Consider the following 27,233-nt stretch of genomic DNA (forward strand, 5'->3'; position numbering starts at 1 on the left):
GTAGGTCAGTGATCCAGTTTGAGTTAATTTTTTGTAAGGTGTAAGATCCACATCTAGGTTTATTTGTTTGCACGTAGACATTTAGTTGTCCCATCACCATTTTTGAAAAAATATTCTTCATTGAATTTCCTTTTTGCTTTTGTCAAAAAATCAGTTGACTGTATCTATGTGGGTCTATTTCTAGGGTGTCTTCTATTCCATTGAAGTAGGTGTCTATTTTTCACCAATACTACACTATCTTGATTACTGTAGCTTTATACTATGTCTTGAAATTGGGTAGTGTGAGCTCTCCAGCTGTGTTCTTTGGTATTGACTTTTCTAGTTCCTTTATATTTTCATATAAATATTAGAACCAGTTTGTCAAGATCTACATAATAAGTTGCCGGAATTTTCAGTGGGATTGTGTTTAATCCATCGATCGATTTGAAAAGAATATTATTAGCAATATTCAGTCTTCTAACCTATTAGCAGGGAATATATCTCCATTTATTTAGATCTTTGATTCCTTTAATCATTGAGTTGTATTTTTCTGCATATAGATCTGTACAAATTTCGTTCGATTTATACCTTAGTACTTTTAATTTTTTTTTTTTTGGTGCTATTATATAAGTAGTATTTAAAAAGAAAATCAAGTTCCAGTTGTTTGTTTCTGGTATGTAGGAAAGCAATTCACTTTTGTATGTTGACTTTGGAGCTTATGACCTTTCTGTACTTGCTTTTTTCCCCCAGGAGTTTTTGTTTTTTCACATTCATTGGGCTTTTCTACCTAGACAATAATATGATCTGCAAATAAAGACAGTTTATCCTTTCCTTTCCAATTTTTATGCCTTTTACTTCTTTTTCTTGTATTTTTATACTAACTAGGACTTTCAGAAACATGTTCCGTATGAGTGGCTAGAGAGGACATCCTTGCCTTGTTCTCTATCTCAGGGAAAAAGCATCCAGTGTTTCATTATTATAAATGATGCTAGCTGTAGGTTTTTTTTGGTTGATGTTCTTTATTAAGTAGAGAACTTCCAGTTCTATTCCTAGTTTTCTGAGAGTTTTTATCATGAATGTTGGATTTTATCACATGGCTTTTTTGCTTTGATTGCTGAAATTTTCTCTAGCCCGTTGATATGGTGGATTACATAGATTGATTTTTGAATGTTGAAACAGTTTTACATAACCAGAATAAATTCCACTTGTCTATGGTATATAATTATTTTTATGCATTGCTAGATTAGATTTGCTAATGTTTTCTTGGGGATTTTGCATCTATGTTCATGAGAGATATTGTTCTGTAGTTATAATTTATCTGGTTTTGGTATAAGAGTAATGCTGGCCTCATAGAAGGAGCTAAAGTGTTCCTTCTGATTCTATATTCTGGAATAGTTTGTGGGGAATTATATTAATTCTTCTTAAAATGTTCGATAGAATCCACCATTGACGCTGTCTGAACTTGGGCTTTTCATTATTGATAGTATTTTGGTTACTAATTCAATGTCTTTGCTTGTTGTAGGTCTATTCAGATTTTCTGTTTCTTCCTGAGTCGGTTTTGGTAGTTTGTGTCCTCCTAGGAATTTGTACACTTCATCTGAGTTATCTAATTTATTGACGTACAGTTGTTCATGGTATTTGCTTATAATCCTGCCTGTAAGATTAGTAGCAATGCCCCCTCATTCCTTATGTTTGTAATTTGAGCCTTCTCTCTTTTTTTCTTGATTATTCAGACTAAAAGTGTTAGTTTCGTTGATCTTTTCAAAGAAACAACTTTTGATTATGTTGATTTTTCTCTTGTGTTTTATTGTATATTTTACTGATTTCTCCTTTATTTTATTCTGCTTGCTTTAGGCTTAATCTTTTCTTTCTCTAGTTTCTTAAGTTGGATGTTTAGGTTATTAATTTTAGACCTTTTTTCCCTAATATATGCATTTAATGTTATAAATTCTCCTTTAAGAACTGCTTGTACTGCATCTCCAAAATTTTGATAAGTTGTATTTTCATGTTCGTTTAGCTCAAAGTATTTTTTAACTTCTCTTAAGACTTCTTTGACCATGGGTTATTTAGAAGTATGTTGTTTAATTTCCAAATATTTTGAGACTTTCTTGCTAGCTTTCTGTGACTAATTCTTAGTTTAATTTCATTGGTCTGAGAGCATATGTTGTATAATTTTCATTTTTTAAAAATTTGTTAAGATGTGTTTTATGGCCCAGAATGTGGACTATCTTAGTGAAGGTTCCATGTGAGCTTGAGAAGAATATATATTCTGTTGTTGTTGGATGGAGTGTTCTGTAAATTCATATTGGATCAAGTTGGTTGATAGTGCTTTTCAGGTCACCTGTATCCTTTATGAATTTTTGCTTGCTTGATTTATCAACTGCTAGCAGGGGTGTTGAAGTGTCCAATTGTAATAGTGAATTTGTTTATTTCTCCTCTCAGTTCTGTCAGTGTTTGCATCATGTATTTTGGTGCTTTTTATTTTTAGCTGTATATACATTTAGAATTGCTATGTCTTCTTAGAGTATTGACTCTTCTGTCATTATGTAATGTTCCTCTTTTTCCTTGTAATTTTCCTTCTTTGGTATTTGGTGAAATTTTGTGTGTATGTGTGTGCAGACACACACACATGAACTTATCCCATAAACAAATAAAATAGAAATTCAATCCATAATTTCAGATTATATATTTGCAATTAATGGCAAAGGCCATATATTTTTAAATAGATGGGATAGTCCTATAAATCAATATAAAACTAAAATGTAAAATGTCGGATTTATATATGACAGACAATGATAGAATAGGAAATTAAAGGACATACATTTCTGAAAATAAGTTTAATTTTACTATAGATAAAAGTAACATAAAGGAAGGCCAGTTGAAGTCAGGGGACTGTTCTTATGCATTAACTGTGCTATTAATGAATGGTAAATAGAAAATAACAGTAATACAGCAATACAAATACATCAGTAGTCATAATACATGTATTTGCAAAATTTCAAAGATGGTTTATTCCAGCTCTTCATGTACTCTGTACCAACATTCAGAGAGCTAAAAATGGCTGGAGAAAAATGCTCAATCATGATGACTAGTCTTATGTAAATTTATGACCACTAACTTCTAGTGCCCCTTAGTAAGGCCTGGTAATCATCTTTTTTGCCTCACTTTCTCAATATCCTAGATGACTATTCCTCTCTTCTCAAACCTCCAACACTTCTTTTCCCATTCTGACTCTTGCTTCTGATACCACTGAGAAAATAAGAACTCTTAAAAGAAAGCATTACTCCTTCCCATGACTGCATCTACCAGTATGCTTGGATCTGTACCCATATATTTTCTTTTTATTTATTTGGAAGAACTGTTTATACTCCTCTCTAAGGCCAAACAAACTCCATATGTGCATTAAAGTTTATTCCTTCTTGCCTCAAGGAACCAGCGATGTCGCTCTGCAATCTCCTTTCTCTCTCCTTAATCATCACTGTCCCTCACTGTCCCGCATCATTCCTGTCAATGTACACATTAGGCTATTTTATCTCCCATCTTAAAAAAAAAAAAAAAAATTGATCTTACATTTCCGTTGAACTACTGTCCCATTTCTCTGCTCCTCTCTACAGCAAAATTCCACTGAGGTGCAGGTTTAACTCACTGTCTTCAAGTTTTTTTCTTTCTCCAAAACAGTTTTTGTCAAGATGACCAGTTACCTCAACATTGCTAAATCTAGCAATCAGTTCTCAGACCTTACCTTCTTTAAGTGTTGCAGTATTTGTCGCAGTTGGCCGTTCTGTAAGTACTTTATTCACTTAGCAGTCTCTCTTGGTTTTCCTCTTATAGTTACTGGCTTATCCTTCTTGGGATCCTTTGCTGGTTTTCCCTCATTTTACTAACTTCTAACTTCTAGAGTGTCCCAGGACTCAATCCTTGGATTTCTGTATCCAAAATCATTCTCTAGATGATCTCATGTACTTTTATGATCTAAAATATATTTGTCTGACTCTTAAGCTTGTATCTTTGGCCTTGACGTCTTCATTGATTCCATACTTGTTTATCCAGCTTCCTACCCCTCATAAATGTCAATTAGATGCTCAAACATAATATGTCTAATTCTAATGCTCCCCAATCTAATTTTACCTACTCCATCCTTCCAGTTGCTCAGGCAAAAGCCTTGGATACATTCTTGACTTCTCCCTTTCTTTCACACCCCACATCTAATGCATCAGTAAATCTTATTAGCCCTACTTTTAAAGTGTACAGAATTTTATTACTTTCTCAACATCCCTATAACTAACTCTCTTGTCCAAGTCACCTTTATTTCTCACCTGAGGTATTGCATTTACCTCCTAACTGGTGTTTCTGCTTCTACCCTTGACTCCTAGGTTCTGTCCTCAATGCACCAACCAATATGATCCTGTAAAAATATATTGTGCATTCACTTATATGTTATTTATCTTGCGTATCCATGCACTAATGTTAATTTAAAAAAAAACCAAACCAGTTGCCGTCACATTGATTCCAACTCATACAGACCCTGTAGTATGGAGTAGAACTGCCCCATTGGGTTTCCAAGTAGTGGCTGGTGGATTTGAACTGCTGACCTTTTGGTTAGCAGCCAAACTCTTTAACCATTGCACCACCAGGGCTCCATTTCATATGTTAATTCAGTGAAGGTAGCCACTTGGCTTATTTTGTTCATTGCAGTATCCCTAGACCTTAGGACAGTGCCTGTCATAAATTCAGTGCACAATAAATACTTGTTGGCTGAATGGGTTAATCTATTAGATATGACCCTCTTTTTATTTATTCTGGTATGTACTCAGGAAACCCTGGTAGCGTAGTGGTTAAGTGCTACGGCCGTTAACCAAAAGGTCAGCTGTTCAGATCCACCAGGCACTCCTTGGAAACTCTATGGGGCAGTTCTACTCCGTCCTATAGGGTCGCTATGAGTCGGAATCGACTCGATGGCAGTGGGTTTGGTTTTGGGTGGGTGGAATGTACTCAAAGTGCTATTTCAATCTGATAACTCTATTTGTTTCTAAAGTTTCTCAGCAGTTGCTTCTTAAAAATATTGCTTTATCTCTCGTCCCACAATCATGTGCTTCTGGAACTCATTAGGTATATATTGGAGTTTTTCAATGAAACCTATATGTCTCAACTGTATTTTCGTATCTTTTAATCTCATCATTTTTCTATACCGTGTTCTTCATAGTAATTAATCCCTCATTACTATCCTCCTTTTCCATTAATTCTTTTTTTTTGTGTTCAGTTTTGAGCGTATCCCATTTGGTTGTTTTTTGATTGAGTGATTACAATTTTTGCTTTAAAGATTTTAATAGACTTTTAGATCCATCTATGCTTATTTTTATATTTGTATTCTTTTATGACTCTGAGGACTCTAAACTTACTCCTTTTAAAGTCTTTTCAGTGTGTTCAATTACTTTCCTTTTATCTAGAGTGATTGTACCTTCTGATTATTAAGTTAACGTGTTTGGGTTGTTTGTTCTTGTGCTTTGGATTTTTTTATTTGTGATGACATTTTGTTGCTATTGTTCATGTTCTCTTTTTCCACTACCCTCCCTTGTTGTCTAACCTCTTTTTCTCTTCAGAAATTTTGTACTTGCTACTAAATTGACACCCCCACCTCATTACCCTGAAATAGGTTTATATTGGTAGTTTGGGACTCTTAGCTGACAGTGACATAGGGTATTTGCCATATTTAGTGTCTGAACCATACGGTCTTGGCTTAGTTCCTGTTTACAGTGCTATATATTTATAACCTTTTTCTTTCTAGACTTTCATGTAAGCCATAGTTCCAGGAAAAGGTTGGCAGGAGCTTCCTCCAGCCTCCTTTCATGAGTTGGGAGCCCTTTCCCATCTCTAGTTTCAAACAAGGAGCCCAGATCTTGTTCTCCATGTGGAGCAGCACACGTTTATTTCCTTTTATCCCCAGGAGCGATACTTGTTTCAACCTTAGTGTGTATCTGGAGCTGGAGGACAGCAGACAGCAGCTTTATTCCCATTTACAGCTTTGAATTTCTGTTCAGTTTGTGAACTCCTTTATATTCTTCTGTCAGTACCATCAATTTAGAGATGAGAGGAAGCCTCAAAGAGTTAGCTTATTATGCTAACTTATGGAAGTCTAATAAAGTGTTTTTTATTCACTATTATATTTTCAGAATTTATCTCTTAAAATTAGTGGTTTGCTTTTCTGTTTGGGGTGTCTTCATTCTGATAGCCCTTTCCACCTTCTGAGGTTTAGATAATAGGCCCTTTGTTTCATTTCACTCTTTCTCAAGTGAAGATTCTTAACTTCTTCCTTATCTGTACATTCTGTGATTCATGGGTGATCAAGGTGCATCCAGATTCCTGTTTTTTCCCATATTTTAAATGTTTTCAAAAATATATAAACCAATGTCCAATGAATTTTCTCTCATTTATGATGTAAATTGACCAGCCATCAGCCCAGTTGTACAATGTCTTTAAACCTTTGTTCCTTTCCTTCCCCTCCTTTTCCTTATGAAAGCTATATTTGTTTATTTGTTGAAGATAAGTCATTGTCTGTGAGTGTTTTGATTTTTTTTTTTTTATTTGGAGCCATTACTGAAAACTGATTGCCAGAGAACTATTCTTTGATTATACAGTTACCATTTAGTAAAGTTAGTAGTGTTCTCACACACTAAACATGTGTAGGTATGCATCAGAAATTTGAAAATTCTAGTTTGAGATGTTAATTATTAATAAATCTTGGCACTCTATCTTTTGAGAATTTTACTTATAAACAGTAAATATTTTATTTTTTGTATAATTTTGTGTATACAATTTTGTAAACACGGTTAAATAATCTTTTAATGATTTTTAAATCATATATCTAAATCTGGAAGTGAAAATGTTCCTTTCAGTATGAAGTTGTCTCGTCAGCAATTAAAAGTTGCTGTCACTTGCCATATGGTTCTTGATTAATTCTGAAAGGGCTGTCCGCCTCAGATAATTTAATTATCTATATTGTTAAATTACATTCATAATCAGGATGTGAACATTTAAAGGACTAGCTACCAGGTATGACTAATAAACTATGAATATATATATTTTTGTTTCTAGAGAAAAACAGAAAGCTGAAGCTAAAGACAGAAAAATTCTTGAAATTTTGCAAGTCAAGGATGCCAAAATACAAGAACTAGAACAGGTTGGTGTCAGAACAGAAAAAATTGCTATATTTGTTTAAAATAGTAGATCTTTAAACTTATTTTGAATTTTTTACAGTAATGTTCATTAAGAATATCAGGGCCATTATGTTAAAGCATTACTTTTTTTGAAATCACTGTAGTCAGATTATTCTTCATTTTTTTTTCCATCACTTATAACACATTGGTTTCTGAATTAATAGGCTATGGTATTTCTACATTAAAACTCTTTAAGTTAAGGTAACATTTATAGTATTACAGCAGTATCTAGTGATTATTCATTGTTTTGTTGCATTTTGCATTTTATTTTTAGCAGTTAGCACTCAGTTCTGAAACTTGTACATTTTCAAATATATCATTCGTAGAATAAAAATCATAGGAATAGGATAATTCAATTTCATCTTTTGAAGATGTATAATTTTCAAATTAGTACAATCCTATCTTTTACATGTAATCAGTAAATTATATAATATGTAGCCAGTATATTACCACTGCAAAACCCATGTGAGCAATGGTTCCAGGAACTATTTTTAAAAGAGAAAAACCTCTTAGAAGTAGGAGCATAGATATAAGAATGAGCTACACCATTATATAATACTTAAATTTATTTTATACCAATTTTTCTCACCATGGACTAAATTGCATCATTTTTCTGGGTTAAATGGAGGTACCTTTTTGGCAATATATTGTTTTTCTAACTTTTGAATCTGTTCCTTCCTAGCCAATTAAAGGGTCATTAGAACTTTGATCTAAGGTCAGTTATTGTTATAAAGTTGTCATACAGAAGGATTAAAAGTAGAAGTTAACCTAGGTAAAATATTCAGTATCTAACTTACATGTCTTGCTTATTTTTCCAGTCTTTATATCCATATAAACTCTAAAAGGTTATAGATTCATATATGACATGTAAATTTGAAATTGATACCATCTCTAAAGCTGTATTTTTGCTGATAGAAAATGCTATAAATTGGCACCGTAATGAAAATTTTAGAAATAACATTTTTGTCAGTTTGTTTTGGAAAAATTTCACCAGTGTGTAGGACAATATCAAAATATGTTCTAAGAGAGATAAATATTGACATATACCTGGTCTATTTATTAGGCTAGACTAAGCTGCTATAACAAATAGAACAGTATGACCCAGAAGTGGCCAACTTCATTTGCACTCACATTCTACTGGGGAAAACTGTCGTATGATCACCCCAGGATTCAAGGTTTGGGAAATTGTAGACCCAGGCTGAGCAATCTCTTCTCAGTAAAGCATATTCAGTCACATTGCTCTAACAAATTCCTATTACTAACTTTCAGTAAGGGCAGAAAAGTTTTTAGTACTGTACAATATAAAATTATCGTAAAATATACATGTATCATATTTTAAAAAATTTTATTGTTAGGTATGTTTTGTAATGTGTGTAATACATTAGTACAACAATTTATATATTTATAATTTATAAAGACCTGTGTGTACAACTGGGGCATGGTGGTATAGTGGTTAAGAGTTCAGCAGCTAACCAAAAAATAGGCTGTTCAAATCCACCAGCTGCTCCTTGGAAACCCTATGGGGCAGTTCTAGTCTGTCCTATAGGGTCGCTATGAGTCGCAATCAACTGGGTGGCAACAGGTTTGATTTTTCAGGTACGTATAAGGAGCCCTGGTGGTACAGTGGTTAAGTGCTTTGCTGCTAACCTAAAGGTAGGTGGTTCAAACCTACCAGCTGCTCCACAGGAGAAAGATGTAGCAGTCTGCTTGCCTAAAGATTACAGCCTTGGAAACCCCATGGGGCAGTTCTACTCTGTCCTACAGGGTCACTGTGAATCGGAATCAACTCAACAGCAACATTTTTTTCTTTTAATATAGTGGTGATGTTCAAATTTATTTAATGTTTGTGGTTTTTGATCAAAAACATGTAGAGATTCCTGACTTCTAACTTTGGTTCTCAAACTTTAATGTGTGCAGCAATTAACTTACTGCCTCTCTGCTCCAAATCCACCCGTTTTTTGCCTTGCTTAAAGATGACTCCCATAGGACCCCAATTATTTATATCCCTCCAACATGGAAAATATATTCAGTCCCTCCCAAGTTCCCACCAGTCTCATTCCATTACAGCATCATTTCTAAGTCCAGAATCTCAGATTTTGAATCAGATTCAGAAGTGAATGAGGTTCCTTGGGTGTAGTTCCTTAAGCATAGCTCTTTAGTACAGTTCTTTTCCACCTGTGAAATTAGAGAGACAAGTAATTGTTCCACCACACATCCAACATACAGTGGTGGAACAGGCATAGCATAGCTGCTTGCACAGGGGAAAAAGAGAAGTTGAAAGGTTTCACTGATCCATAAAATGAAATACAGTTGGGCAAATGTTGGGCAAATTCTGTCTCACCTGCAGCTGACAGCCTCTCAGGTCTCAGTTCAGACTGATTTCAGTCTGCCCCACACATGCATGGTTCAGGCATCAGCCAGAAATACAGTCAGTGTTTATACACAGAGTTTAGGGCTCAGTTCTTGTTGTTCTGGTTGTCCCAGGCTCCTTGCCTGGTTTCTCTGGCAGAAAGATGGCAGGTTTTTCTGTTCGAGCCTTACGTGCCACATACCATGTCCACGAGTTTCCTGCCATAAAACAGAAAACTTAGCCAATCCTATTAATGTTTTCCAAGTTTTATCTCTCCTCCAAACTCTTTCTACTTTGTTCCTTTTTCAGAGCCTAAATTGGTTGTTTTTGTATTTTGTCCAGAATTACAGGGTGGGTCAGTTTTTAGGAGCTTACTCCTTCATACTAGAAGCAGAATTTCATTGAGTTTTTCTTGTTCTACTGAGTAATATTAAATAGCTGTTGATTTTCAATATTTATAGCCTAAGAAGTAGTGTAACAATTAAGAATGACAATTTCTTTAGAATATTTAAGTCTTAACTGTGTATCCAGTCAAATTACTAGAAAGTTAATATATAGAGATACTAATTTTGTAAGCTGGTTGTAGAAAAAGTTCCATAGAAGTGCAGTTTAATATGACTTATTGATAGTAGTATAAAGAATTATATAAAACTTAATTTGGTAGGACTATGCATTAGTTTTGTCACTGTTAGTTATTAAAAAGACATAATTCCCTGTCAAGTATTCTACTAGGTACTATGATTCTTCTGATAGCCTAGTATATTGCTTCTGATTAGATGAAAATTCCTCTTTAACATTGTATTTTTCCTATTCCTTCTCTTCTAGGAAACTTAGAAATAAGTTTTGGTTCTCAATTGCAGTTAGCTCTCTTACCCTTTCCTCCATCTCCAGTTTTCATTTACCTTTGTTTTAGTTGTGGTTTCATTTGTTCTTTTTTTTATTAAAACTTTTAAGTCCATTTTGAAAGTCGGTGGGCATAAATAATAAATGAGCTATTCTCAAGCACTGTCTGATAGAGTTGTAGGTCTTAGGCTGCTGTTCCTTTTTATTTCCCTGCTTCATACTATCATTCTCTTCTTACTCTGTAGACTTCTCTTGACCATCATGTGAATTATTCATTTCATGTCTTATCCATAATAAATTATTTGTTCCAGACATAATTTTTCTTGTCACCCTTTATGTTTTATGATTCCTCAGAGTTCCATTTTCTTATTTTAATATTAGCTCAAACCAGACCATTAAGAATGTACTCTAGCTAGAGAACTTTGTTGAAACAGTGTCATACAACTAATATTTTAAATTTCCTTTTAACCGTGTATGCTCATGCTTTCATTATTTAAAATAGATCACTGAATATCCATTTAATTGGAAAATATATTGAAATTATACAAAATTTTACAGGTTTAATTTGTCAGTTCTCTTCTGTTGGGAGTATATCTTTGTATAATTGTTTTAGTGATTATGGAATATAATATCAAATTTTTCAAACTAATTATAATATGATAGTTTTGGTTAACCAATTTCACCTTATAGTCGTTTTTAATTTACAAATTAGGTCTGTGTTTTCCTTGTGGATTACTAAATTCAGTCAAATGTCCAAATTTAAATTATTAAATAAGTCTTACAAAAGGGCTTGCTATTGGTGTTATTGATATTGTCAATGCTTATTAAATTTAGCTCACAGTTATCGGTAAACCCTTTTACAACTTAAATCAGTTGTTTTAGTGTGTTTTCCTTCATAGAATCTCAGTCTTCAGAATAGATGAGACATTCTAAAGTTTTGTCAATTCTACTTTAAAAAGCCAGGGCTGTGGGTATTTTATAAACAGTCTTAATAGTCACATGATTGAGTTAATCTTTCAGTTTCCATCTCATTGATACTCATTTACTAATCTAGTTAGGGAGGCGGTATGAGTACATAGAGAGATAGTTTACCAGGTAATATGTGTCAAATTTACAATAACATAGGCAAAAAGGAAATTTAAAAATGGCAGAAAATATAAATTACTGGGATAGTTGAGGAAACTTTCATGGAGGAGATGGAAGTTGAATTTTGAAGGAAGGATAAGACTTAGATGAGAGTAGAAATATGAGCTGTGATTTATATATGGGCCATTATTGAGCATCCATTTTTAAGCTGTTCTGTTGAAGTCAGACATGTTTTGACATGGCCTAATAATTAAAATAGGAAATAAAAATTAAAACCACATCGAGGTACCATTTATACCTAATGGGTTCATAAAATATTACCAAGTCTGGGAGTTAATTGCTGGTAAGAATATGGAGCAGTGAGAACTCTTGGAACTGCTTGTAGCCCATGATGTAGAAATTTCAATTCTGGGTATAAATAATCCAGAGCAGTATTTTCCAAACTTTTTTTTTACTTTGATCCCCACACAGAAAGGAATACATATTACCTCATAACCCAGTATACACACACATAAAATAAAAGCTTCATACAGCAATAGTTGTCCTTACTATGTATAATAAAGTTAAAATGTAATAAATAGTTTGTATCAAATGTGTATTTAATAATCTTTAAATATAATAAAACTCTATAAGTAATGCAAAAAATTTAGGAAATATTTAATGTAGTGTGTCTATTTGCTTCATAAGTTCATTCCTACGAGCATTATTGCTAAGAATTTGTGCATATCACTTTGTATTTTCTTTTGTATTCTACTTCTTAAAAATGCTGGATGTGATAATTTAATTTAGAATCCATTAATAAATTATAATTTGTAATTTGAAAAATACTACCCAGGAAAGATGTTTACTCATATGTATCTGGAAAAATGTTTGAGGATTCATACCAGCATTGTTTGTATATCTCCCCCGCCCAAAAAAAAGGGAAACAGCTGAAATAGACATTGACAGGAGATGAATATTACAGTATATCTATATATTGGAATACTACTGTATATCAAGGTGTTTGAATGGCAGCCGCATCCATCAATATGGATATATTTGGGAAGATAATGTTCAGCAAACATAGCAAGTCATAGAGTATGTATAGTGTGATTTCATTTATATAAAGGTCAAAACTGAGCAAATTTATATGTATATTAGATAGGTATATGTATATCCTGAAAATATAAAGACAGAGAAGAATGAGAATATTTTAGGATGGTAGTTACCCCCAGAGCGGTTAGGAGGTGTTAGGAGATCAGGGGACATATGGAAGACTTCAAAGATAGTGGTAAACTTGTGTTGCTTACCCAGGTAGTGATGGATACAGGTCTGCGTCTTACATTCTTTTTATTTATACCTTACACACTCATCACAGATTATTTTAGTATGCAGTATTTCAAAATTTTATTGTGAATTAAAACCAACAATTAAAACTCCTCCCATCTTTCATCCTATTTCTAAGTCTTACCACAGTTTTCACTTTGTTTCCAAATCCTTTGGAGAGGGTTTGATAAAGAGTAAATATGGGAATACAAAATAAATTGGAATTTAAGGAGCAGGTAGGTATCAGTAATAGGTCAGAGTTGTAATAAATTTCAGGGGCCTCTACTGAGCATATTGTTTCATGGTAAGAAGTAAGTTTGTTTCTATCTTTATATGTTAGCTTCTTGGTTGGCAGCCAGATGGGGCTTGGGGGGTGGGCATGGTTGAGAATGACTTGGAGGATTTAAATAGGCATGTCAGGCCAGATTAGTAGCTGCTTAATACATTAGTTACAGAATGATGGGTTGACAAAACTTGAGGAAGTTCAGAAAAGGAAATAGAATCAGGGTATGGATTTAGGTTTTAATATGTTAGTTTGAGATAAAAAAAAAAAAAAAACAGACAATTCAAGTAGAGATATTGCATAGAAAAATGGAAATATGGAATTGGTGATCGGGAGAGAGTCAGGGTTGGATTATGGACTGGGTAGTCCTTTAGAAAGATGTAATATTAGAAGCCAAGAGAATGAGTAAATTTTATGGAAAAAACAAAAGAGAAAAAAAAAAGGGAAGCTGAGAATTAAGTCATGGTACATCTACCAATTAGGTATCCATTTAGGTATCTCTGGCAGGCAAGAAGAATATTTGATTAAAATTTATGCTGGTCTTAATATGCTGAATATTTTGTTAACAGAGCAAAATGTTTTTAGTACCAAAAATCATTTTTCATCTTTTAAAATTATGCTTTCACTAGAGCATAATGTCTTAAAAATTTTTTATTCAGAAGACACTGAAGAGGCTAAATAATTCTTATTTAGCTATATATATGTTTTTTCTTCTGTTAGAATTATTTGTAAAATTACCTTAATTTTCTGTTACACAGTCTAAATTGTGAAAGTTTTCCTTTTGAAAATCGTGAAATATTTTGTGTGTTCTTTGTTTTAAAACTAATAAATAAGTACCAGACTTAAACATTTTACTTAAAAATTTATGGGCTTGTCACAGGGAATGAGAATTGTGATGACAGAATTTATTATGACGCTAATTAATCCTAATGATTACAATGGAAATCTGAAACCTTTAAAATAATTTTTTTCTTATAAATAACAGCTCACCAATAATTTTAATTTCTTCCATAGAGAGAAGCAGGACTAAAACAGGAAATAAATGACCTTGCAAAATGGAAGATTGCAGTAGATGAAGAAAATGCTCTCTTAAGGAATGAATTCAGTGACTTGCAGAAGAAATTTAAAGATAAAAGTCATGAACTTAAGGTGTGTTGACTTGGACATAGTTTTATTGGACTGTTGCTTTGAAGCCTTGCTTTAAGCTTTGTCAGCCTTTGTGGCACAGAAAGTGACAAGCTTGGAGAAAATATTGCCTTAGGCCCTGCTGTACCATACAGTTTTCTCACATGTAAAAACTCTGAGAAAAATGCTTTAAAGCTAAGACTCTAAGCTTTATAACTTTCAGATAAATAGTTAATGATTGAAATGGAGCTAAGAAAGTAGGAGTGTGAATATGTGGCTTCTTGTAATTAGATTCTGATGGGACTGGCATTATTAATTGATAAAACCCAGGTCTGGGAGGATGTGTCTGTGTGGGTCTCAAAAATAGCTGGGGACAGCATCAAAGGCAGCTTGATCAATTAATGGGCTCTTTGCAAATGTGTACTCATCAAAGCTGTCATCCAGTGAAAAAATATGACCCATCCACCTGCATGAAAAGAGGCCAATAAAAGTGCACAGGTGACCTTGGCCATCAAATGTAGAAGAAGCTGCTGTGAGAGTAAAACTGCTCAGTTTGTATTTGCTGATTAGTTCTCAGCTTTTTTTTTTTTTTTTTTTGGTTTATCGGCCCTGTGGTACTGTTCTACAGGACGCTAAGGAGTGTGTACAGAATAAGGAAGAGCAAAACAGTCTGGTTATAAAAAATCTGGAGGAGGAAAATGAGAAATTAAGTACACACTGCGCTGACTTGCTAAATGACCTGGAGAAACTGAGGACGCAGGAAGCACATTGGAGAAAAGAAAAATACAGCATTGATGCAAAAATAAAGGTATGCAATGAGAATGGAATCCAGGCTTCTATTTTAGATTTAACTTCTTATAGGAGGTTTAATATGTGTTATTTTCTTTAAATAACAAGTTATATATTCAGATCTACCAGTGGGGACTAGCATTAATTTATATTCCTTCACTTAAGACCCACAGCTTTTTAAAAATTGATGTTGCAAAGCAGGAAACTGACTTCAAATAGTTATCCTAAAATGTAATCATTAAAAAATAAAGGACATTGCATTTTGAAATAAAATATGATCTGAAAAAAACATATTTAGAATTATGGGTTTTGATTTTTTTCAATTAGAGCTGAAATTTATAAATAGAATTCACCGAAGTATAGTTTTAAGACTGTATTTCCCAGTTCCTTTGAAAGATAAAATGTAATAAAAGCACAAAACAGTTAAAAAATACTTATATGTGTTCTGACATTGTGCTGTCTTTGACAGGGCCTAATACATAGTAAAATTTTATTTTTATTTAAGATAAAAATTACCATCAGATTTTGTAATATTCTTAGATCCTTTTTGATCAGTATTTTTCAAAATACTTTATGTGGCTTTTTCTGTGTCTTGAGAATATTTCTGTTCATTTTTTCCCCTCAAATTCCCAGTTTCTGTTTACCATAGGTTTTGTCGAAAAGGCTAGAAACAAAATTTAGTGCTAGTAAATATGGTAGTTCCTTTATGTGCACTATAAAAGAATATGTAACATAAGTAAACACATGTATGTAATTATTCAGCAGATGTATTTGAATATGTATGTATGTATATGTGTATATATAAATGCATGTATGTGTGTGTGTATACGTGGGTAAATATATATGTATATATATATTTAAGTTAGGGTCAAAAGGATGTGTCTTTCTGAGCGTGTGAATCAATCTCTTTCAGATATTTAAGGAAATACATTAAATCTTTCGGTGCACTGAGCCTTGACTGAGCCGTGGAGAATACTGAATTCTGTTGCATTTGTTTTTTAGTTTTAATATCAGTTTCTGCTCTACTGTAACCTTTAAACAGTTTTGATAGTGTTGATAAGGGAAAGTAGTATTTCCTTGTGCTAATTCATAGCTACATCACTGTTTGATGATGAATTTAATTTCTTTATTTTTCATTCAGAAAATGAGATCTGCGATGACTTTCGTTTTGTGACTTTATTGAGGTGTTTGGCTTTTTCTTACTTGTAGGCATTCTTTATTTATTCTGGATACTAATTCTTTGTGATATATATTACAAATACCATCTGTTCTATTAACCATGGATAAAGTTAATTTTTTTTTTTAAAGTTAATTGGGCTTTCAAAAGTTTGTGAATATTTTTTTCAAATCTATTAATTTTTGGTTATAATTTTTTTAAATTGTGTTTTAGTTGCAAGTTTCCAGAACAAATTAGTTTCTCATTAAACAATTAATATACATACTGCTTTATGTCATTGATTGCCAACCCCACAATGTGTCAACACTCTCCCCTTCTCGACCTTGGGTTCCCCATTTCCAGCTTTTCTGTCCCCTCCTGCCATCTCGTCCTTGCCCCTGGGCCGGTGTACCCATTTGGTCTCATGTGCATGGCTGAACTATATGTATTATTTTTATAGGACTGTCTAATCTTTGGCTGAAGGGTGAAACTCAGGAGTGATTTCAGTACTGAGTTAAAAGGTTGTCTGGGCACCATACTCTCCAGGTTTCTCCAGTCTCTGTCAGACCAATAAATCTCACCTTTTTTGTGAATTCGAATTTTGTTGTATGTTTTGTTCTATGTTCTATGTCCTGTCCAGGACCCTCTATTATGATTCCCGTTAGAGCAGTCGGTGGTGGTAGCTGGGCACCACCTAGTTGTGCTGGACTCAATGTGGTGGAAGCTGTGGCGGAGTGCTGTTGGTATTTTTCTTAGGCTGGGTTCTCTAGAGAAGCAAAACCAGTAAAGCATATAAACATATATATAGGGAGATTTATATCAAGGAAATGGCTCACACAGTTGTAGAGGCTGGAATGTCAAAGTTCGTGGATCATGATAGACGCTTCTCCTGATTCATGTGCCGAAGGGGCTGGTGAACCCAGTATCGGCAGATTGGAGAGCAGGGCTCTTACTCACAAGCTGTGAAGATCCATGGATCCCAAGATTGGCAGGCAAGACCATAAGCAGCTAGCTCAAGTTCCAAGAACTGGAGGTCAGACGAACAGGAGCCAGGTGCAGAATCTAGAGCAGGCAAAAGCCAGAACATCTGCTTATATTTGAATACAGGCCACACGCCCCAGGAAAATCCCTGATTGGCTGCCCACAGCAGGTCCCGTCATGGGGGTGATAACATATCAAATCTGAACCGGGAAGCGATGACAACATTATACAACTGCAAAAACACTGAGAATCGTGGCCTAGCCAAGTTGACACACAATATTAACCATCACATATTTGAATCGGGATTGCGTTGTACTTGTAGATTGCTTTGGGTAGCATTGACATTTCCACGATGTTAAGTGTACCTATCCATGAGCATGGTATGTTTTTCCATTTATGTAGGTCTCATTTGGTGTCTTGCAGTAATGTGTAGTTTTCTTTGTGTATGTCTTTGACATCTATGGTTACGTTTATTCTTAAGTATTTTATTTTTTTAAGGGCTATTACAAATGGTATTGCTTTCCTGATTTCCTTTTCATAGTTCTCTTTATTGGTGTGTAGGAATCCAACTGATTTTTGTATGTTTGTTTTGTATCCTACTCTGTTGAATCTTCCTATTAGCTCCAGTAGTATTCCTGTGGAGTTTTTTGGGTTCTGTATGTATAATTTCATATCATCCACAAATGAGGATAGTTTTACTTCTTCCTTACCAACTTGAATGCCCTTTGTTTAGTTTTCTTCCAGCACAGGCTTAAGCAGGAGTGGTGATAAAGGGCATCCTTGTCTTGTCCTGTTCTCAAGGGAAATGTTTTCAGCCTCTCTCCGTTAAGAATGATGTTGGCTGTTGGTTTTGTGTAGATGCCATTTATTATGTTGAGGAATTTCCCTTCTATTCCTATTTTATTGAGAGTTTTTTTAAATCAGGAATGAGTGTTGGACTTTATCGAATGCCTTTTCTGTGTCAATTGAGATGATCATGTGTTTCTTTTGTTTTATTTATGTGGTGGATTATGTTAATTGATTTTCTGACCTTGAACCATCTTTGTGTGTCTGGTATGAATCCCACTTGGTTGTGGTGTATTTCTTTTAATGATGCTGAATTCTGTTGGCTGGAATTTTGTTGAGAATTTCTGCGTCTAATAATATTTATGAGAGATACTGGTCTGTAATTTTCTTTTCTTATGGTGTCTTTGCCTGGTTTTGATTTCAGTGTTAAAAGGCTTCATAGAATGAATTTGGAAGTAGCCCTCCCTTTTATATGTTCTGAAATATTTTGAGTAGTATTGGTATGAGCTCTTCTCTGAACGTTTGGTAGAATTCTCCATTGCAGCCATCTTTTGGGCCAGAGTTTTTTTTGTTGTTGTTGTTGTCATTGTTGGGAGTTTTTAAAAATTACCTTTTCAGTCTCTTGTTATGGGTCTGTTCAGATTTTCTACCTCAGCTGGTGGGGTAGGCATGGATCCAGGGACGCAATGTGCCTGTGGGCTGAGTGGTGCAACTTGGCCTGTCGAGAAGGGCAGGGGCAGCACATGGGGCTAGGTGGGTGGGAGAAAGGAAAAGAAGGAAAGGAGAGAAACAGAAGAAACAACAATTTTAAAAAAGACAAAAAAATATGGTGCTGAGGGAGCTGGCCGGTGGGGCAGCGTGGATCTTAAGAGGCCATGTGCTAGTGGCTCTCTAGCCAGGCAGTGTAGCATAGCTCTTACAGAAGGTGTCAGGGCAAGGAGGGTGCATGGGGCTAGGTGGGGGGTGGGGGAGAAAGGAAGGAAGGGATAGAGAGAAGACACAAAAAACAAAGAAAGTATGGTGCTGAAGGAGTTGGCCGGTGGGAGAGGCTGTGTGCCAGTGGCTCTCTAGCCAAGTGGTGTGGCACAGCCCATTGAAAAGGGTTGGGGGTGGTACACGGGGCTAGGTGGGCAGGAGAAAGGAAATGAAAAAAGGGAAAGAGAGAAGAAACAGAAGAAAAAAAAGTCACTTAAAGAGCTGGCCGATGGGGGTGGCACAGAACTGGGGAGGCTGTGACGGTAGCTCTCTATCCAAGTGGTGCAGGACAGCCCATCAAGAAGGATTGGGATGGCACACAGGTCTAGCTGGGTGGGAGAAAGTAAAGGAAGGAAGAAAGAGAGAAGAAACCAAAAACAAAACAAAACCAAACCCCAAAACGAAAAAATTATGGCGCTGGAGGAACTAGCCTTTTGGGGCAGGGTGGACTTGGGTGGCAATGAGCTGGTATCTCTCCAGCTGAGGACAGAGGGAAGAACGATGTTGGGGGAGGAGGTGGGAAAGCGTGTATTCCTGGTTGCCAGGTGCTCTGATCCTGTTGGCAGCCCCGTGAAATTGCCTTCCTGTACTCCCTTTCCACGTTCCTTGGTGGCTGTAGTACAAGATGGCAAATCTGTGCCATGTTAGCTGGTAGGGGACCTCCATTCTGTAACTCCCCTTGTTCTCTAGTCTCCGTCAGTTTCTTATTCCATTTGGTGCCTAATTGAGTTCTTTATCTCTTTGTTTAATGCTTAGGATTCCAGGATTGATGTCTATGTCTGCTTTACTTAGTTTTTTGGATCTTTGATACAAAAGGATGTCATGGTCTATAGCACCATGCTGGCTCTGCCTCCTCAAAATTTGTGAATTTTTATAGAGCCAAATTTATTTAATTTTTTTCTCTAATGCTTTTTCTTTAAGAGTTTTGTATATAGTTTTCCTTATCTCAAAGACAAATTGTGAGTTTTCTTTTTCCTTCATGCTTACTGTACTTTTATGCAAATAATGTGAGCCTTCTATGTTTGTTTGCCAACCATGCCCTTCTCCTGTGAGGTATTTTCATAAATGTGCTATGGTAATTTTTTTTTACATGCTTATGAAAAATACCTTGCCTGGGGGATGGCCTGGTTAGCAAATAAATGTAGAACACGTGTGCTGTTTACTTAAAAATGTAGTAAGTCTTTGACACCTTTGAATTGTGGTGTTGGCGAAGAATATTGAATATACAATGGACTGCTGAAAGAATGAACAAATCTGTCTTTGAAGAAGTACAACTAGAATGCTCCTTAGAAGAAGAGATGGCGAGACTGCATCTTACATACTTTGGACATGTGGTCAGGAGGGATCAGTCCCTGGAGAAGGACATCATGCTTGGCAGAGTACAGGGTCAGCGGAAAAGAGGAAGACCCTCAACAAGGTGGATTGACACAGTGGCTGCAACAATGAGCTCAAGCATAACAACGATTGTAAGGATGGCTCAGGACTGGGCAGTGTTTTGTTCTGTTGTGCATAGGGTCGCTATGAGTTGGAACTGACTTGATGGCACCTGACAACAACAACAAGTCTTTTTTCTATTGAGAATTCTTTTTCGGCTATGGTATTTGACACTACTCAGTGGTAGAATTCTCACTTTCCATGAGAGAGACCGGGGTTTAATTCCCGGCCAGTGTACCTTTTACACAGCTGCCACATGTCTGTCAGTGGTGGTTTTTGTGTTTCTATGATGCTGAACAGGTTTCAACAGAACTTGCAAACTAAAATGGACTAGGAAGAAAGGTCTAGTGATCTGTTTCTGAAAATCAGCCAGTGAAAACCCTATGGATCACAACAGTCTGATGTGTAACCAATCATGGGGATGGCACTTGCCCTGGCAGTATTTCTTTCTTTTGTGCATGGGGTCACCATGAGTCAATGGCAGGAAGCAATAACAAGAAGAACAGTTTGACACTGTTTGTTCAATAGTTCATCAATTTGTGATACAACCTCTTTTGTATCTCCAAGTTTCCATGTGTGCCTGGGTTTCTTTCTTAACTTCCTGTTATATTTATGGTTTTAGGTATTGTAGGTTTTCCTTGACTAATTTTTGGAAGTAGATCACCAGGCACTTCCTAGTCTGTCTTAGTCTGGAAGCTCTGCTGAAACCTGTATACCATGGCTGAACCTGCTGGTATTTGAAATACCAGTGGCATAGCTTCCAGTATCACAGCAACATGCAGGCCACAGTATGACAAACTGACAGACAAGCGAGGATGGTGAAACTTTGTTTAGTTTTCGTGGAACACGTCATCAGGAAAGACCAATCCCTAGAAAAGGGCATCATGTTTGGTAAAGTAGAGGGTCAGCGAACACAAAAAAAAAGGGATACCTTAATGAGATAAATTGATACAGTTGCAACAACGGGCTCAAATGTATCCATGAAGATGAGGTAGGACCAGGCAGTCTTTTGTTTTGTTATACATAAGGTTGTCCTGAGTCAGAGCTGACTTGATGGCAGCTAACAATGCAGCAACAACAACAGTTTAGTAACATGACTCACTATTTGGTAGGGTAAGCCAATTTCCTTATTCTTTATAAATCATGAGCCCTAATACGTGCTTATTCACTTTATTAGTTTTATTGAAAAATTGTTAGAAATCAGATTCCAATCTAAGAACATTAGATGTTTTTCTGTTTATATAGGTCCATAATTTCTTTCAACCAGGTTTTAGTTTCAGAGTGTAAAATTTACACTTTTGTTAAATTTATCTCTAAGAATTTTAATTTTTTGGTGCTCTTATAAGAAGAATTATTTCAGAGTTTCATTTTTTGAATTGTTTGTTGTTAATTTACAGACAGAATTTTTACATATTCATCTTGTATCCTATAAACTTGCTGAAGATATTTATTAATTCCAATAGGTTTTTAATATATTCCTAAGGATTTTTAAATACAAGGGCAAGTAATCTGTAAATAGATAGTTTTACTTCCTTCTTTTCTATCATGTTGCCTTTTATTTCGTTTTATTGTCTAGTTGCCCTGGTGAGAACCTGTAGTACAATGTTGAACAGAAAGAGAGAGACTGGACATCTTTATCTTGTTCCTTATTTAGGGGGGAAAGATTTACTCTTTTGCCATTAAATATAATGTTATTTGTGGGTTTTTTGTACATACCCTTTATCATGTGGAGGAACTTTCCTCCTATTCCTAGTTTGAGTGTTTCTACTATTGAACTATTCTGTAACAAAAAGTTCAACGATGCAGGAAGCATCAAAAGAATTCTATAGCAAAAAGTTCAATGATGCAGGAAGCATCAAAAGAAGATGGAAGGAATATACAGAGTCATTGTACCAAAAGAATTGGTTGATGTTCAACCATTTCAGGAGCTAGCATATGATCAGGAGCCATTAGTACTGAAGGAAGAGGTCCCAGCTGCACTGAAGGCATTGGCAAAACACAAAGCCCCAGGAATTGACAAAATATCGATTGTTTCAGCAAACCGATGGAGCTCTGGAAGTGTTCACTCATCTATGCCAAGAAATTTGGAAAACAGCTATCTGGCCAACTGACTGGAAGAGATCCGTATTTATGCCTGTTCCAAAGAAAGGTAATCCAACTGAATGCAGAAATTATTGAACTATATCATTAATATCACACACAAGCAAAATTTTGCTGAAGATCATTCAGAAGCAGCTGCAGCAATACAATACATCTACAGGGAACTGCCAGAAATTCAAGCTGGATTCAGAAGAGGATGTGGAACCAGGGATATCATTGCTGATGTCAGATGGATCCTAGCTGAAAGCAGAGAATACCAGAAAGATGTTTACCTGTGTTTTATAGGGTTTGCAAAGGCGTTTGACTGTGTGGATCATAGCAAATTATGGATAACATGACGAAGAATGGGAATTCCAGAACACTTAATTGTGCTCATGAGGAACCTGTGTATAGATCAAGAGGCAATTTTTTGAACAGAACAAGGGGATACTGCATGGTTTAAAATTAGGAAAGGTGTGTGTCAGGGTTGTATCCTTCCACTATACTTATTTAATATATATGCTGAGCAAATAATCCAAGAAACTAGACTATGTGAAGAACAGGGCATCAGGATTGGAGAAAGACTTATCAACAACCTACATTATGCAGATGACACAGCCTTGCTTGCTGAAAGTGAAAAGGACTTGAAGCACTTACTGATAAAGATCAAAGACCACAGCCTTCACTATGAATTACACCTCAACATAAAGAAAACAAAAATCCTCACAACTGAACCAATAAGCAACATCATGATAAATGGAGAAAAGATTGAAGCTGTCAAGGATTTCATTTTACTTGGATCCACAATCAACACCCATGGAAACTGCAGTCAAGAAATCAAAAGATGCATCGCATTGGGCAAATCTGCTGTAAAAGACCTTTTTAAAATGTTAAAAACCGAAGATGTCAACTTGAAGACTAAGGTGCACCTGACCCAAGCCGTGGTGTTTTCAGTCGCCTCATATGCGTACGAAAGCAAATGAATAAGGAAGATCGAAGAAGAACTGACGCCTTTGAATTGTATTGGTGAAGAATATTGAATATATCATGGACTGCCAAAAGAACACACAAATCTGTTTTGTGAGGGGTACAGCCAGAATTCTCCTTAGAAGTCAGGATGGCAGGACTATGTCTCATGTACTTTGGACGTGTTATCAGGAGGGATCAATCCCTGGAGAAGGACATCATGCTTGGTAAAGTAAAGGGTCGGAGAAAAAGAGGAAGACCCTCAATGAGATGGATTCATGCACAGCGAGGATTGTGAGGAGGGCGCAGGATTGGGCAGTGTTTCATTCTGTCGTATATGGAGTCACTGAGTCAGAACTGACTCGCCAGCACCTAACAGCAACAACATTATTAAGGGGTATTAGAGTTTGGCCAATGCTTTTTCTGCATCTTTGAGACTGTCATATGGTCTTTGTTTTTTATTCTGTTGACATGGTGTATTACATTAGTTGATTTGCGAATGTTAAACCAGCCTTGCGTTGCTGGATTTTTTAATACGTTGCTGGATTTGTTTTGCTAGTATTTGTTGAGGATTTTTACATCTATTTTCGTAAGAGATACTGGTCTGTAATTGTGATGTCTTTGTCTGGTTTTGATATCTGGGTAAGGATGTACTCATAGAATGAGTTGGTCAGTGTTCCGTCCTCTTCTGTATTTTGGAAGAAGATGTGAAGAACTCGTATTAATTTTGATTTAAATGCTTGGTACTATTTACTACCAAACTAAATTAGCAGCATCTAAGTCAGATTTATACTAGCTTAATTCTAGTGAGTTATAGAAATTTTAGGAATCCCTGGGTGGCACAAACAGTTAAGCACTTGGCTACTAATTGAAAAGTTCGTTATTGGAACCTACCCAGTGGTGCCTTGGAAGAAAGGCTTGGCAATCTGCTCCTGAAAGGTCACAGCCTTGAAAACCTTATGGAGTACAGTTCTAGTCTGCAAACACATGGGGTCACCATGAGTTGGAATCATCTTGGCAGCAACCAGTTTGGTTTTTTGGTTTACAGAAATGTTACTGCTGAATAACTCTGTCTTCTCTTTTTTTATGCAAGTATTCTTATATGTATTTCATTTATATATGTTACAAACCCAACAATATATTTTATGTTAAATTTTTTAAACTGTGAAAACAAACAAATAAAAAACAAGATTAAAATACCACTAGTTCTATGTCATTTGTAGAATAAACTTAACAGACTCTTTATTAAATATGATTGTAATATAAGTGCTTATAAGTACTCTAATTTTAGGCATTTGAAGAAAATTTAATTGAAGCAAGGAAAGAAATTGAAGTGTCACAGAGTAAATACAATGCCCTGTCATTACAACTGAATAATAAACAATCTGAACTTATCCAGAAAGATATGGATATTACCCTGGTAAGGTAAGTATACTCAGTTTTTAAGTTAGCATTATAGAAATGTCATTAGATATTTAGAATGACACCATTTATGTTTATGATAAACACCTCAAAATGATTAAAGTATGTCTTCTATGGGAACATACATTTATGCATTGAAAATGTCTGGAATTACATACACCAAAATGGGAACAACTACCTGGTAGATTCCAAGGGTCTACAAGATTGGGAAGAGCGTGATCAAAGAGTACCTTTTCATTTTAGTTTTTAACAAGGACGGTGCAGTCATTCATTGCTTCCGTCTAAAGTTCCTAGCTGTATGTTATATAATGTTCATTATTGGTATAAGGTCTGTAACAAACTAAGAAACACAATTTTGACTTTTTATTTTATTATGTTCTGTGTAATTTTCATTTGTTAAATGTTCTTTCTACATCGACACAATTTTTATAGTACTTGTCATAAAATGTGGAGCCCTGGTGGTGCAGGGGTTAAATGTTTGGCTGTTAACGAAAAGGTTGGTAATTTGAACCCACCAGCTGCTCTGAGGGAGAAAGATGTGGCAACCTGCTCTTGTAAAGATGTCAGGCTTGGAAACCATGGGGCAGTTCTGCTCTGTCCTATAGGGTCGCTATGTGTTGGAATTGACTTGAGAGCAACGGCTTTTTGGTTTCTTTATGAAATAAGATTATTTGAAGAGGTAAGCTTGATGTACTTGTGTATTTAAGTGTTTTGAAAGATTTTAAAACTACTCAATTTATTTAAAAATTTTCTTTATCAGAAAAGAATGGCAGAGAAAATGAAGGGCAAGGTGTTTGCTTGGTTTAGTTGCAAGAGTTGATTATAAGAGATTGTAAAGGAGGAGGGCAATAGCATAGAGTTGGTAGTTTGGGACAGAGATGTGTTGTCGTGAGTTGTCATCAAGTCCAATCTGAATCGTGGTGACCCCCACATGTGCAGAGTAGAACTGCTATATAGGATTTTTAAGGCTCTGTCCTTTTGGAGGAAACCCTGGTGGCATAGTGGTTAAGTGCTACGGCTGCTTTCCAAAGGGTTGGCAGTTTGAATCTGCCAGGCGCTCCTAGGAAACTCTATGGGGCAGCTCTGCTCTGTCCTATAGGGTCGCTATGAGTCAGAATCGACTCGACGGCGCTGGGTTTGGTTTTGTTTTTCTTTTGGTTCTCTTGGAAGCAGATTACTGGATGAGCAAAGAACTTTGACTAAAATAAACGCCACTACAGGGGTCGCTATAAGTCAGAATTAACCTGACGGCGACTAACAACAATAGAGTAAGTAGTAGTTGAGATGCCTGTAGTGTTTCTCCTGAGTTTTCTGAATAGGGATTGCCTGTTGGACATGTCTTGCTTCCTTCATCATTTTAATTTCCTGTGTAGAATAAGGCTTATGAGCTACAACATCACATTTTTGAATTTGTGTGTTGTACTCAAGTACTTTTTACTCAAGCCACATAAAGCCGTAATTGTGGGAGAAGTGGTCTAAGCTCTCTCTTATTTGGATATACTTTTCCTTATTAATGAATGATGGAATTTACTTAGGTTTATTCCTTTATGGCTTTATGTGTTTGAAATTTATTAAATCATTTAAATACTATTGAATATTTAATCCATGTCAACCATTGTGCTATGAGATATTTTTGTGAACTACCTCAAACGATTATTGTTCTGAGTTAGAGTATAAATAGGTAATTGCATATATAATAATGTGTATGTATGTCATATATACAGAGCATCTGAATATATTTGCCTAGAAGTTATATAAAAAGGCCTAACCAGTTTAATTAATTAACCAAAACTTTTACCTGGATAGGTAATGATTCTGCAATGACATGGAAGGTGAGCTAAGTGAATAGCCTATCCTCCTTGTCAATCGATTTTAGTTTTTTTCTTGGTATTCAGTTTTGAATGTACTACAAAAAAATGAAAGTTATGATATCATGGTCATAATTTTGGTCAAGAAATAATATAATTTACAGTATCTCTAAAATATGAAGAGCAGATATAATGAAAGACATGAAAGACCTACACAGAAAATGATAAAACATTATTGAGAGAAATAAAAGGTCTAGTAAGTGGAGGGATATACAATGTTCATGGTTTGGAAGATTCGGTATGATTAAGATGTCAGTTGTCTCCAAATAGACATCCCAATTCAGTATAATACCAATCACACATTAGCAACAATGAGAAGCTGTTACTACCCCTAGTTCACAAGGGGCAAGAGGAGCTGTTACCAGATCTAAGTAAGAAGTATATCTCTTGGAGAGAAACTGTCTAACAGAAGCAGTAGAACACAAGCCACCACCAGACTGTGGTTCAGCAGTGAGGCAGCCAGGGAAATAAGTAAGCTGACCTTCTCCTCTTTACCTCTAATCTCCTTCTACCACCTCCTCCCACTGATCAAATTCAGTCAGAGCCAGAGGACAAGGAGTTAGTGCTGTGCAGTCTGTAGAGGTTGACCTCT

The 27,233-nt window shown here is 35.5% G+C and overlaps 1 protein-coding gene across 5 annotated transcripts in view; it reads left to right on the forward strand.

Annotated features, from left to right (window-relative positions):
- The window catches only part of CNTLN (centlein), a 249,024-nt gene that overhangs the window by 36,717 nt on the left and 185,074 nt on the right, over positions 1–27,233 (forward strand). For all 5 annotated transcript variants that reach the window (XM_049895236.1, XM_049895238.1, XM_049895239.1 and 2 more), the window contains exons 3-6: positions 7,072–7,156; positions 14,075–14,209; positions 14,814–14,993; positions 24,643–24,776. In XM_049895236.1, the coding sequence (XP_049751193.1) occupies positions 7,072–7,156; positions 14,075–14,209; positions 14,814–14,993; positions 24,643–24,776 (534 nt within the window). The remainder of the gene's footprint in view (positions 1–7,071; positions 7,157–14,074; positions 14,210–14,813; positions 14,994–24,642; positions 24,777–27,233) is intronic.

This window comes from Elephas maximus, chromosome 9 (assembly GCF_024166365.1).
Source record: "Elephas maximus indicus isolate mEleMax1 chromosome 9, mEleMax1 primary haplotype, whole genome shotgun sequence".
In the NCBI taxonomy this organism is placed as follows: Eukaryota; Metazoa; Chordata; class Mammalia; order Proboscidea; family Elephantidae; genus Elephas; species Elephas maximus.